Source organism: Centruroides sculpturatus, unplaced genomic scaffold (assembly GCF_000671375.1).
Source record: "Centruroides sculpturatus isolate CEXI.00-Female unplaced genomic scaffold, Cexi_2.0 scaffold1146, whole genome shotgun sequence".
Lineage (NCBI taxonomy): Eukaryota > Metazoa > Arthropoda > Arachnida > Scorpiones > Buthidae > Centruroides > Centruroides sculpturatus.
In genome coordinates this window covers 1-13,177 of record NW_019385570.1, presented here as the reverse complement: position 1 = coordinate 13,177, position 13,177 = coordinate 1, and the positions used below count along the sequence as shown (strand labels likewise).

Sequence of the window (13,177 nt, the reverse complement as noted above, 5' to 3'; positions counted from 1 at the left end):
CACCCCCCCGCGTTGGAATTTCGAAAAATCCTTTCTTAGTGTGCGTTTCCATGACGTACCCTAACTGTGTACCAAATTTCACCTCTTTAGGTTAAGCGGTTTGCCCTGGGCGATGATGAATCAGTGAATGAATGAGTGAGTCAGTCAGGACAAGCAATTTTATATATTTAGATTAAAACATTTAATAATTAATACAGAAACGTTGCCTTATTGTTAAAATAAAATTAATTTAATTAAGATTTGTGATCGAAAAATAAACTTTGTGATCTGAAATAATTCCATTCAACAAATTTTTATTTGCAATTTTAAAAATTTTTATGAAATTTTAATTTTGTGATTAGTATGTGTCAAACCACTACTAGTTCTGCATTAACAGAAGTGCTGACCAATAATTTCGTTTCTAAGTTTGGTACCAAATCCAGCATGCGATAAATAGAACTACTGTAATATAACAAAATATATAAAACACCATTGTGTAATTAACATCCTGTAACTCATTTTCCAGTTTCACGGCACTTAATATCAAATATATTTTTATGACCAATGTTTTGGGCACGTGATATGTTTCTTTCAAGTAAATGACCATTTTTGATATAAGTATTTTTATATTAGCCGAACATATAAAAACGATAATGCGATATACGCTTCCGTATGACAATAAGTGATTACTTTAAATGGATACGAACATGAAAAATGAAGTTATAATAGGTGCGTTATTAAACGTTTAACGTTTGCCAAAAATTACGAAATCATAATGAATTTTTAAAAGTTTTCCGATAAGTATAAAAAGTAGGCTTAATTCATTAACAATGGTTATAAAAAAATAAACAATAGAAGAGACATGTTTGTCTAGAATCATAAACTGGCTTTTTATTAATGACTAGGTAAATTTCATACATAAAAACATAGTAACAACTGCAGTAATAGGTGGCATCTTGTGCCAAGTAAATTAGCCTGTATTATTACAATAGGCACCGACTACATAATAAGTAAGTTATAATTTATATGTACAGTACTTGTATTTCATGATTAATATAGAGAGCAAAAATTTAACAGAAGTACAAACAAGTACTATTAAGATTTTAACAATTCTATGTTTTACTTATGAGTAAATACTACTAGTGATAGATATTTCTAGAAACAGAATTTAAAAGAAAAATCTTAACACGAATATACAAAAGATAGGTGAATATCGAAGACAATCCGTTGTTTTATAATTTAGTAATTTCTGTACTTTCTTTAAGATAATATCTATTCTTAGCAATTTTGTATAACTCATTCATTGAAGTTACTCCCGTGTTCTTTATCAAATTATAAAAAGTACCATTTACGTTCTTCAGTAATGCATACGGCGAGTCGAATTCTTGTAGTCTTCCTGTATATATTACCTAAAAATTTCAAATGTTATATTAAAAACACATGTATTTTATACTAGAAGTAGAAAATTCTTACCATAACTCTATCAGAATCGATGACTGTATGTAATCTATGGGCTATTGTCAGCACTGTACAAGATTTGAACTTGTCTCGAATTACTTTTTGAATACGGAAATCGGTGTTAAATATAAAACAAATAGAAAACTGTTTTAGATATCGAATTTAAGTATTAGCATTAGTATGAATCGCAAACAATAAAAATAAAAATAGAAAATGTAAATTTAAAATTTTATATTAATTAAGAATTTTTGATGCAGCCGCAGACCGCGTGTAATAAACAAAATATACAGTTGCTATGAGAGATTTCTTGGTATTGAATTTCACAAATTATGGATAATAAATTGCGCTGCATTAATTAAACGGAATGCAACTTGTGATAGGTTTGCCAAATAAATTGCCTTATGAAAAAAACATTGATCAGAAGTAGATTTCTTCCCGTCTGGGTTTAACTATGACTGGAACATGTGGATACAACTAAATCTGTGTGCATTCGTATAATGTTTCTATGTTTCTTAATCTATATAACACGGCGAATAATAGTGACAAAAGACTATTTATTTTCGTGGAATATTTACACCGGAACTCTATAGTTGTAAANAATTTTATATTAATTAAGAATTTTTGATGCAGCCGCAGACCGCGTGTAATAAACAAAATGTACAGTTGCCATGAGAGATTTCTTGGAATTGAATTTATAAAATTATGGATGATAAATTGCTTTATGGAAGAAACATTGATCAGAAGTAGATTTTTTCCTCTCTGGATTTAACAATGACTGGAACACGTAGATACGACTAAATCTGTGTGCATAAGTATAAAGTTACTATGTTTTCTAATCTATGTAACAAGGCGAATAACAGTGAAAAAAGACTATTTATTTGTGTAAAATATTTACACGGGCACTCTATAGTTGTAAACAAGACTCTGCCAGAGGTTTTTGTTTGATGTGGCTATAAGATGCTGTTACTGGATCAATGCTCTTACCAAATTTTAACATTCTTATATTTCAGGAATTAGACAAGTAAAGAAAACTCAGATAAATTTACCAGGCTTGTTCGTTACGCTATCTCGAAATTGGCTATCATCGTGTATTTGTTATAACTATAGAGCTACTTGTGAAAGAATCTAAAATGTGGTGACAGCACTGATTCAACAACGAAATTTTATTTCAATATCAATTAGTGTGATCGAAGATTCGAGTAACAACTCTCATTTTCTACAGACTAACAATTGTAACCAGAATGCCCATATACTGTATATATACTACAAGAACAAAAAGTCTTTGTCATCGTTTGAGCAAAAATAACACGAAGGCGAAATCTACTGTCAAGTTTTCCGTTGTATATCATCGCAATTTAAAACGTACAAATATTAAGTTATAAACAAATAAATGTATTATTTTATACATAAAATGCGAATAACATTACATGAATATGTACAGATTTAGTCGGATCGTGTGTTCCATTCATTGTTAAAACAAGACGGAACAAATCCGTTACTGATTACGTTGAAATAGAGACTCCCGTGAACCTCTGTTTAGGCCTAATCTTTTTACTTCAGCTCTATAATTCGTTGGGTTATTAATGGCAAGAGATAAACGTTTAGATTTATTCGGAATGCTTTTCTTTTGCAATTACAAACCTTTATATTTAGACATATTAAATTATGTTTAGGAAAAAGCTAACAGAAAAAAAGCAAACATCAAATAGACAGAATAACATTTCAAACCATAGCTGTTAATCACAACACCAACCATCAAGACCAAAAATCTTTAATTGAAATACATTCCTACACCATTGCATCTTTGCACAGAACATCGATGTCACGAATTCTCGATGATCGATTCAATATTACCCTTAAAATAAAATAATAGTTTATAAATCTCAATATCGATATCTTTTCAACTTCGTTCTTTACGTCCGTGGACTACAAAACATCCTTTCTTATACTCATCGTAAGTTTATGTAATGCGAACAATAAAAATTTGAAAAATGCTACTCATGATATTTCGGAATTACTTCGCATAATATATTTCTGTGAATACACGCGGATTTGTTTCTCGATACTCAGAGCTGTAGAAAGGTTTCTAACCACTCAGTCCATCGTTCGTCTTAACATTGGCTTATTATCAATCTAATTATTATTATATGAAACGTCTACCCATCCCATCTTTATCTGTGTCAACCAACATTACAGCCAATCTCTATGTACGAAATGAAAAATATCGCATAATCAGACACAGTGTTGCCGTTCCTAGTACATTTGTACTTTTCTGGTACATTTTGCCCTTTTCAGTAATTGAAAGTACATTTAGATTTTTAGTACATTTTCAGTACATTTAGATTTTTAGTACATTTTCAGTACATTATAATATTTCAAGTACCATTTACGGTACAAAATAATATTTCACGCCTTAACGAAAAAATGAGAAAAAATGAGTTTTATAAAGTCTCAGTCTCACTAGTGTCACTGCTTGCTAATTTAAATTATCCAATCACAACATACAAATGGTGTGTGTCCGTCGACATCAGCAACATCGATAGTTGCACGTAACGCCTTAGTTGCACGTGTAAACGGTCTTGACTCAGTGGTCTTCTTTCCAACGTTCAGTTGTCTGAACATTCTCATCAGGACCTTGACAAAATTTTTCATGCCACGTGGTCCAAACAATTCGACTCCGTCAAACAAAAATATTGGACAGGTAAGGAAATCATTGATTTTAAACTTTTGTCGTCAATAATATCAAAATATCCGTTAAGTCAGAATCAAATTATTACAGAAAATAGTTTTGAAATTGTACGAGTATAAATAATATAAATACTTTTATATTACTTTCTACCACTATAATTTAATTCTTAAATTATGAACTTCAATTTTAGTAATCGTAGTAAAAGAAATAACGGTTAATGTTACGTGTGGTTCCAAAATGGCCGCGCTTCCGACTGTTCCAAGGTCTATATCAAAAGGCCAGGACACGCGTGATCTACTTCTTCAGCCGCCATTTTGAGGTTTTTTTTGAGTCGCATTTTTTAAGCAATCAAGAATATAATAATATAATATAACAAATTTATAATTATTTTTTAAAGCACGATTGGTTATAAAATTAAGATGAAATTGAATAGTATTATTAATAAATGTTGTCAATGTAATGCTCATTATATAATAACTAATAGATGTGTAGATATATTTTTAATTTTAAATAGCTTTCAAAAGATTCCAAAAATAAGATTTAAAATTAAATTATTTGACAATAAACTATATAAATATATATAGACACGTAAACAAAGTATTCATAGAACTAGTACATTTTGAAGGAAAATAGTACATTTTTTGAAGGCGCTTCAGTACGTTTTGAAATTTCATTGCGGCAACACTGATCAGACAGTTGATAAATATTAATGTGTAAAGGTGCGACTATGCAGACGCGAGCGAGCGAGAACATGTGGCAAGACGCGATAAATATCAAAACTTGTCAGATATGTCCGAGAATCAGAAATTCGCTCTCGCCAGCGTTATTTCTCGCTTCTCGTTTGTGCATGGTTTTCCTTTGCGAAAACTTAATCGCTCGCAACCTCTCGCTTGCTCTAAATTCGTGTCTGCAAACTCGCACCCTAAGTTTTCACGAATTATTTATAAACTCTTAATTTAGAGACTATTGTAAAAGAAACGTATGAAAATTCTCTACACAAAACGAATTAGAAAGTAAAATAATTTATACTTAAATTTGCATAATTTTTAATTTTGTTTATTTTAACCTTCTATCTATATTGGATGTCGCTTCGTCCATCACAAGAATCTTATTTTCACGAAGAATGGTTCTGGCAAGACAAATTAACTGTCTTTCTCCCACGCTGAAATTTCGCCCTCCTTCTGACAAATGTGTATCTAATCCCCCGGGCAATTTATTAATAACTTCTTTTAATTGTACCTTTAATTAAAATATTTTGTATAAATGAGAATTGTGATTATTCATTAAAAGTATTAAAGAGAAAAATCAGGCAGTAAATTGTACTATTTATAATTACTTCTAACCTGTTCTATTGCCTGCCATAGCTGATCGTCCGAATATTCATTGAAAGGATCGATGTTCCTTCGAAGAGGACCGGTAAATAACATTGGATCCTGAAAAAATACTCAGGTACTTATTAATTGTTCGACTTTAAAATTCGTTTTTATACGAAATTAAATTGATCGAAGTATGACATAAGAAAATATTAAAATCTGTTTTATCAAAAGCTATCGTGAAAGACACACGATGCCTGTATTCGTAACGTATTAGCAGTGCTGTGATTGTCTTTTTCACTTATTAAACCGATTTTGGTACAATTAAATTTAATATTTTGGAAGTAATTGCTATGAGATTAGTTTACGTAATTTTTGTGATCAGTTTGTGATTTAATTAGTAATTCAGTAATTTTTCATCAATTTGACACTTGTTGGACCAGTGTAGTGCCAGATAATAAAATATTAGAGATTATCACATGTTCTTGTTTCTTATAACCTCCAATATGTTATATGCCACCGTCTTTGCAGAAATTGTTATAACATTTTGTTATAGTATAAGCTAATGAACAAACTTCCATTTGTTTTTTTTTCATTTTGTATAAGACTGAAGATTTAATTGATACGTCATCGCCATATTTGCAACATTAACAAATTACCGATCATTACCTAAACTGACAAACGTAATTTTTAACCATGGTAACTAAAGAAGTGTATATCGTCGGCCTTAACTTCAGTTTAGGTATCCAAACAAAACTAAAAGTATAAATAGGCAAACTTGTGTCGTTTTCAACAATGCCTCAATAAAAACAAATCAATAAAACCAACGAATCAATAAAAACGATTAAATCTGCCCCCATTATAGAATTTGATCGCGGATGCATTGTTAGTCATTTAATTTCTTAAGTAGCAATCCCAAGATTCTTAAAAGAAATTGTAGCAAAGTATATAGTATTGATAAACATACCAGTGCCCACTAGTAGGCAAATTGTACCGATAAACATATCAGTAAGCACTTAGTGGCCACCCATATATGATTGATGACATGGAGTGGCAGAAACTATCTAGCAAAGCAACAATGTGGTGCACGGTGCATATCGTTTCATTCTGAAACCAAGTTCCATTTGTGCTACTACTTAAAGCGCAAGGTTCGGCATTATTCCTCCCTGGTGCAAAAATTATAAAAACTAGACTTCTTCAGGGTAATGTTAAGTTGTGTGATTAGATAAATCCCAGTTATCATCTGTACTAGGCTGATGAAAAAATGCAGATGTAATGTCAACCTTATGAAGTTTTGACGCATCTTTAGGCCAAAACAGCACTAGCGGAAAAACAGGCGTAAACCCCTTGCCGTAAAAGCTTTTAATCACGTGACTCTGATATTTTACGCCTGAGCAGGTCGTAAAATATTTTTCGGCGAGGGGGTTTTACGCCCGTTTAATATCGTAGATTCTCGGCCTTAGAAGTTTTGTTCATGGCAGTGTTAGCTATGTAATAGTGTGGGAAGAATTGTCATAGGCCTCATTAAAAATATTCAAGTCCTTAAATATTTGGGTTTCAGAATAAGATTAATTATTACTTGCATATTTTCATGCATCATAAAGAAAATCGTGCATTTCAGCAGTACAAATAGTCACTTCACCATGTCGTTGTTGGCCAGACTTTGCTCAACAAACGTTATCTAGAATTTTTAATTATTTAGTGGCCTCCAAGTCTCCAGATGTAAAGCCAATTAAATATCTCTAGAATAATGTTGAGGCGAATATTTGGTTTGAAAAACCCATACGACGTGTAGGGCGGACTTAAGAAAAGTGCAGCAACAATATTTTCAATAATACTTCAGCAATTGCTGTCACGCTTCACAATATTCACTCTAAGGATTGTGCCAGAATAGCACCTGTAAACTAATTGTTTGATCAGTCAGTGAAAAACATTTAACTATGCAGTCGTTTATTTGTATTTTAAACAACTAGGAAAAAAATTTTCAAAAAAGTCAGAGCCATTAAATGTTTTCAAAAATGAGATATTTTAACACCGTAAACTAAATAAGCACACGTGAAAAATATTAGTCATTCTTTCCCAATTACTGAAAACACTAAAAATTATTTAGTTCCATTAATAATTTGTATTGTTCGTTATATCTGTGCACACGTATCTGTTTTCTATATCACTGAAGTTTTTTAACATTTTCCGCCTCGAGGGATGTAAGTGGACGTTTTATAAAATCTATTTTTGGCTAAGCCACGTTCACAATAAACAGACTGGATCACAGACCTCCTTATAAAAAATTTCTTAAATTTCTTGACAGATCGTAATGCGATTCAGAATCACACCTTAATCGTTGTAATATCATCCAGCATATAATCAATTAAATTGTATATTTTATTTTGTACAAAAATGTAATATTTATATTAGAAAGTAGCGAAAAAACATGTTTCGTAGTATCAAATACGAAGTATCGACTAGAAATTATTTTGTCCGAATTAATTATTACTTACTTGAGGAATGATGGATATTTTACTACGTAGATCACTAAGACCTATTACCTTAGTGTCAACTCCATCGATGGTTATTGTTCCCGTTGGCTCTGTCATGCGAAATAACGAAGCAATTATAGAACTTTTTCCTGCTCCTGTTCTCCCAACAATTCCAATCTGCAATTAATAAATAATAGAAACCATTTAACATAATAATTACAAGCAACTCTCTTTGAATTAGAAATGTTTTACCTTTTCTCCCGAGCGAATACGAAATGTCAAGTTCTTCAAAACAATATTTTTATCCTCGGAATATTGTAAAGAAAGATTATCGAAATGAATTTTTCCTCTTTGTGGCCAGTCTGAGGGTGGTCGTTTATTAGGCAAACTTTCGTACGATGCTTCCGATTTTAATTTGCTGTAGTTCAGTATGCGTTTAACAGAATTCATCTGAAAAAATAAGGTTCTATGAAAAACAAAGAATGAATTAAAAATATTTATTGTTCGGAGTTACAGTACAATCTATTAAATACTATTTTATTAAACCAGTACAATCTATTAAATACGAACGTATACTGCAAGTTTAATGTTTTCCCTGAAAAATGCGTATATTACTTGTGAAAATTTAAAGCTTTTCATAAGTGAAAAAATTTCTTACTATTTCTATATTTTTCTGTAAGCTTTAAACATTACTTTTATTTTTTGAAAATTTCTAATTGTTTATCGAATAACAATTGATACCAAAGTTTCGTTAAGAAACTTAAATAGAAGAAACTTCCTCAACGATGGTGTGTTAATAAGAACAAGTAGTAATTTTGAACCAATGAATAGATGCGCAATGTGAGTTCACCATTAAGGCATTTCCTGAATATAATCATTGTATAATGGCCACTGAGTAATTATTTTGCCGTCATTTTAGGATCCATTAAAGTAATTATATCATTATGACATGAATTTAGTCTCATCATTATAATGTAAGCGTAATAATGTAATTCTACCTGACTGTAAATACGATAAGACTTTGTAAGCACTTTTAATGTAAAACTACCTGAAAATCTTTCATAAATCTTAAAAACATTGAAATTCATTCAAGCGGTGTTTTACATCTTGAAATATGCCTTATATTTCGTTTATTCTTGCCATCTTCCGACCGATTAAAATAAATCAAAGTATAAAGCGGTAAAAATTCGGGGTTTATCCAGTCTGACGTTAAACAGGCGCTTTAAAACAATTTAAAAAAGACAGTAGACAATCGACATTTAATGACAACATCCAGTGTTGTTTGTCTGTTGTTTTTCTTCTTATTTTTAATAATAGCTAGCGATAATAACGCAGAAACGGTAGAAATTTAAAGTGGTATTTCAAAAGTAAACAGAGATTTAAATTTTAAAATTTAAAAAATTTAATTGCAATATTGTTTTTAAATATTTATAATTTTATAATATTTTTATATAAAAAAATTACAAAATTCAGAGTTTATTTTGTAATATTTGAATTGAATTTAAAAATTCGAATTATTCGCTTTTAAAGTTCAATATTCGATTCGAATCGGTAAGCATTAATGATTTTATTTACATAAAATTATATTTTTAATTTAAAATCAAATAATAAATTTTTCCAATCTCCTTAACAAGCGATACGAATTACCTTCATAGTGTTCAATGAATAATTAGTATTTAAGACTCTAGAAATAAATATTATATCTATACATATGTCAAAAACAATTTAGGTACCACCACTGAAAGAGTTTCTGTAGTCATTTGCTTTTCACACAAAAACTATTAAATAAATATTTATTGTATGTAAAATACAGTCGACCCCCCTATAATTACGGTCCCTATAATTACGATTCCTATAAAACTACGAAAAAATATACGTATTTTGGAATAGTTGAGTCGAATTAGTGTAGAATCGATTAATTTTATGGAAGAAAACCTTTCAATCAGCCGTAGTCCGTAAACNGATTAGTGTAGAATCGATTAATTTTATGGAAGAAAACCTTTCAATCAGCCGTAGTCCGTAAACTTGACACGTGTCCGGCTGTGATTGGAACGACTTGTAAGAAATCGGATTCCTAATAAATTGGAACGTATCTATATCTTATAGGAGGGTCGACTGTACTGAACTAACTGTATTGTAAACTAATTATTATTATTAAAACAATAAAATTTGTGGCATTACGTTAAGTTGTTGACTAACGTAGAGCTGGTAACAAATTCACCATGGCTTCGTCTAAATGAAAAGTGAAGTCATTTCATGTGACGTCAGCGTATATCGGCTCGTTCTTCCAACAAGAAATAATAAACCGATAACGGCGGAGTGAGAATCTATAAATCGTCACGTGACTTTTGTCATGAACTTCGGGAAGACGAATACACTAGGACTAGCGAGCCCAAGTGAGTGGAAGATTGGACTGCCTCTCCCCAAGAATAATTGGAAAAAGCAAAGAACGGGATTCGATCAAATAGGGGGTGTTTTGGTTAAAGGTTTCATTAAAAAATAACAAACAAAGATTCGTTGTCCCGTGAGGACAACCGAAAAATTAAGCCGGCAGGCGAGGATGTTAAAAGGGATATTCGAATATTTTAAATAATAGATTATTTAAAATATTAACTACCTCTTACGCAATTTAGAATATCTGAAATCCAAAAAGTGTTTTAATATTTGAAATCCGATATTAGAATGTTTGAACGTTCGCGTGAAATCGGTTTATTCTTCGATATTCGAACGCAGATGTTTTCATAATAAAAGCTCTTAAAATTCTACGAGCAATTTTTCTAGATTTTGCATAAATATCTATGACTGAGGTAAGTCAGTAAAACTTAATTATAGAGTATTGATTATGTTCTAATAAGAAATTCAATTTTCACAATCGCCATAAATGAGGGAGTAGGTTGATGAAACAGGCTAAGAAATACTGGTACGAACTTCCTTCCTGGAAGACTTTCTATGGTATACTGGTCCTTACGTACGTATTAGATGCACGAACCATAATCACAAACTTCCATATGATCAATTTCTTTCTCGAGTGGATCGGTGATACGCAGTGGCTATACAGTATACATTTTATCATGGGTGAATTCTTCATACTTCATTCTTTTTATTTTTCTTAGTCAATACGTTCCTTCGAAAAGTTTTATTAATAATTCTGTTATGTACACAAATTTCGTAGCGATAATTTTGCTATTTTTTAGATTTCAGATTCACATTTGTTTTGATTCCATCAATCTTCTAGCTGAAATAAACATACATATTCTATAACTGCGTACCTCTACATTAGCACACAACATACTGTAATTGATAAATATATTCTGAAGCTTTTTTAATAAATATAATTTGTAACGTTGCTGTAAAATATGATATGAGGAAAGAGTTAATGAGACTACTTTTGATCAGTCAAATATGTATTAATATATTCATAGTATGATATATTTTAGTGATTATTCGTATGAATAAAATACGAAATTTTATTGTAATCATTATTTCCATTTTATTATTTCCTTGTTTATTCAAGTAGAATAATATTTTCGAGATGGCGACTGATAAAACTTCAAGCGAAATTCCTGTCATGTCGAATGATGACGATACTCGAATTAGATTTCAAGTCATAAAGGTAAGTAAAACTTCTTCACTACATTTTATTTATACTCTTTGAATAATATTAGATTTTTCAGTGGAATGCCATAGCTTCGTGGAATTGGGGTAAGATTTCATTATATTACTAATCTATATTGTAATATGTTACTAATGCTATTTTCGTGATATCCGCTGTTATTATTTATCTAACGCACCTTTATTTCGAATTTCAGTCACAGAAATGGAAATTTGTGCCATTTGTCGATGTAAAATCTCGGATTTATGTAGGCAACAACGACGTTGATTCGAAGTATTTTATAATTGACATTACATAGATAATTTGCAAAAAAAAAAAAACATTTTTTTTTAGGTATCGAATGCTTAGCTCAGAAAGATGATGAAGGTGAAGAATGTCCCGTGGCTTGGGGAAGTTGCAATGTAAATAAACCTTATATTTCGTAACATTCGTTTTTTTACCTGCGTAATTACATTTGTTTAATTCATTGTTTTCGTTGTTTACTTCTAGCATGCATTTCATTTCCATTGCATTTCGCGTTGGCTGAAGAAAAGACAAGTTTGTCCTTTAGATAACAGAGAATGGCACTTCCAAAAGTAACTTCAAATCACTTAATCTCGAACATTGTAAAGTTAAAAATTATGTATTAATGTAATATTTTTCTTTGTATTAGGTACGAGTGATGAAGGTCTTTTATTTAGAAAAGTGACAATGTGTATTGTATGACATTTTGTACAAAGACGAAATTCGAAGAAGAAAATATTTTACAAAACCGATTGATTTTCACGCGTTAAATAAATAAATAATCATTAACAGTGAAAAACTGTTTGTATTTTCTGTTTTTCGCGGTAAAAAAGTTATAAATTCAGTGATTTTATTTTTTCTTTAACAATAATATTTTATATTTTTTCTGTTAATCTGCCCATTGGTTTTAATTTACGTTAACTTGATTAATTAGTAAAAATTCTTTTTAATACAGTGGGTGTGGGTGATCGGTTAACGAACATCTGTTCCAAGACTTTGTTCGTTAACCGATTATCGATTTACCGTAAGTTTTATTGGAAATTTAATTAATTCGTTCTGGAGACCCACAAAAATAAAAAAATATATACACTTTCTTTGTACGTTTATTTATATGTAATAATAAAAGTACATACATACAGTCTTGCATTTTTATTAGTCATGTTGTTCCGTTTGAAAGGGTTAAATAAGATTGAACAGTGTGAGATTAGCCGGGGTACTCTTCCACTAGGATTGTTAGTACCACTTAATCGGCGCTAGTTGGTAAAACTAGTTCTCGTAGTTTCGGGTCGTAAGATCCTATCTCCATACTTTTTATAGGAGGGCTGTAAAATGTTAAATAGGATATAGACGGCGAAGTCTCTATCTAACGTCAGGATAATGACACCAGTTAATCAGCTATTTTACACGCGGATTAACACGCGTTACTGAGATTCGTATTAAAATTTTACTGCCCTGGAGATTGTAATATACAGGAATTCGTCTCAGATATGCAGGGCATTGTGGATACTTTTTCCAATACTTATTTCGTTCTAGCTGGTGATACCAACTCACATTCCCCTTGCTGGGGGGGTGACCGCCTTGATCATCGTGGTAGATGTTGGGAAGAATTTTTCGCACGAAATGGGTTGCAGATTCTTAATGACCC

The 13,177-nt window shown here is 30.9% G+C and overlaps 2 protein-coding genes across 4 annotated transcripts; one reads left to right on the top strand and one right to left on the bottom strand.

The window, feature by feature from the left end:
* Positions 1 to 1,211: 1,211 nt before the first annotated feature.
* LOC111640204 (multidrug resistance-associated protein 4-like) lies at positions 1,212 to 10,496 on the bottom strand. The gene is made up of 7 exons (XM_023386206.1): positions 10,098 to 10,496; positions 8,169 to 8,366; positions 7,938 to 8,093; positions 5,470 to 5,559; positions 5,197 to 5,365; positions 1,453 to 1,562; positions 1,212 to 1,388 (listed from the first exon to the last, which is right to left on the bottom strand). The coding sequence occupies exons 2-7, from the start codon at positions 8,364 to 8,366 to the stop codon at positions 1,212 to 1,214; spliced, it is 900 nt and encodes a 299-aa protein (XP_023241974.1). The 5' UTR covers positions 10,098 to 10,496.
* On the top strand, positions 9,411 to 12,260 carry LOC111640208 (RING-box protein 1A-like). Of its 3 annotated transcripts, none has more exons than XM_023386208.1 (7): positions 9,411 to 9,467; positions 11,431 to 11,529; positions 11,591 to 11,618; positions 11,726 to 11,776; positions 11,863 to 11,930; positions 12,019 to 12,104; positions 12,182 to 12,260. In XM_023386208.1, exons 2-7 carry the CDS (start codon positions 11,449 to 11,451, stop codon positions 12,189 to 12,191), a joined length of 324 nt encoding a protein of 107 aa, XP_023241976.1. In that variant the 5' UTR covers positions 9,411 to 9,467; positions 11,431 to 11,448; the 3' UTR covers positions 12,192 to 12,260. The 3 variants fall into 3 exon arrangements, with proteins under 3 accessions (XP_023241976.1, XP_023241975.1, XP_023241977.1); XM_023386207.1 differs by lacking the exon at positions 9,411 to 9,467 and adding an exon at positions 10,572 to 10,723 and having other exon boundaries at positions 11,434 to 11,529; XM_023386209.1 differs by lacking the exon at positions 9,411 to 9,467 and adding an exon at positions 10,590 to 10,723.
* Positions 12,261 to 13,177: the final 917 nt, after the last annotated feature.

Coding starts and splice junctions, on each gene's coding strand:
- LOC111640204 (XM_023386206.1), bottom strand. CDS start 8,366: ATGAATTCTGTTAAACGCATACTGAACTACAGCAAATTAAAATCGGAA. Junction 5,366..5,469: donor TATGGCAGGCAATAGAACAG/GTTAGAAGTAAT, acceptor TTTTAATTAAAG/GTACAATTAAAAGAAGTTAT. Junction 1,563..5,196: donor AGCGACATCCAATATAGATA/GAAGGTTAAAAT, acceptor TTTGTTTTATAT/TTAACACCGATTTCCGTATT.
- LOC111640208 (XM_023386207.1), top strand. Junction 11,530..11,590: donor TTAGATTTCAAGTCATAAAG/GTAAGTAAAACT, acceptor TAGATTTTTCAG/TGGAATGCCATAGCTTCGTG. Junction 11,931..12,018: donor TGGCTTGGGGAAGTTGCAAT/GTAAATAAACCT, acceptor GTTTACTTCTAG/CATGCATTTCATTTCCATTG.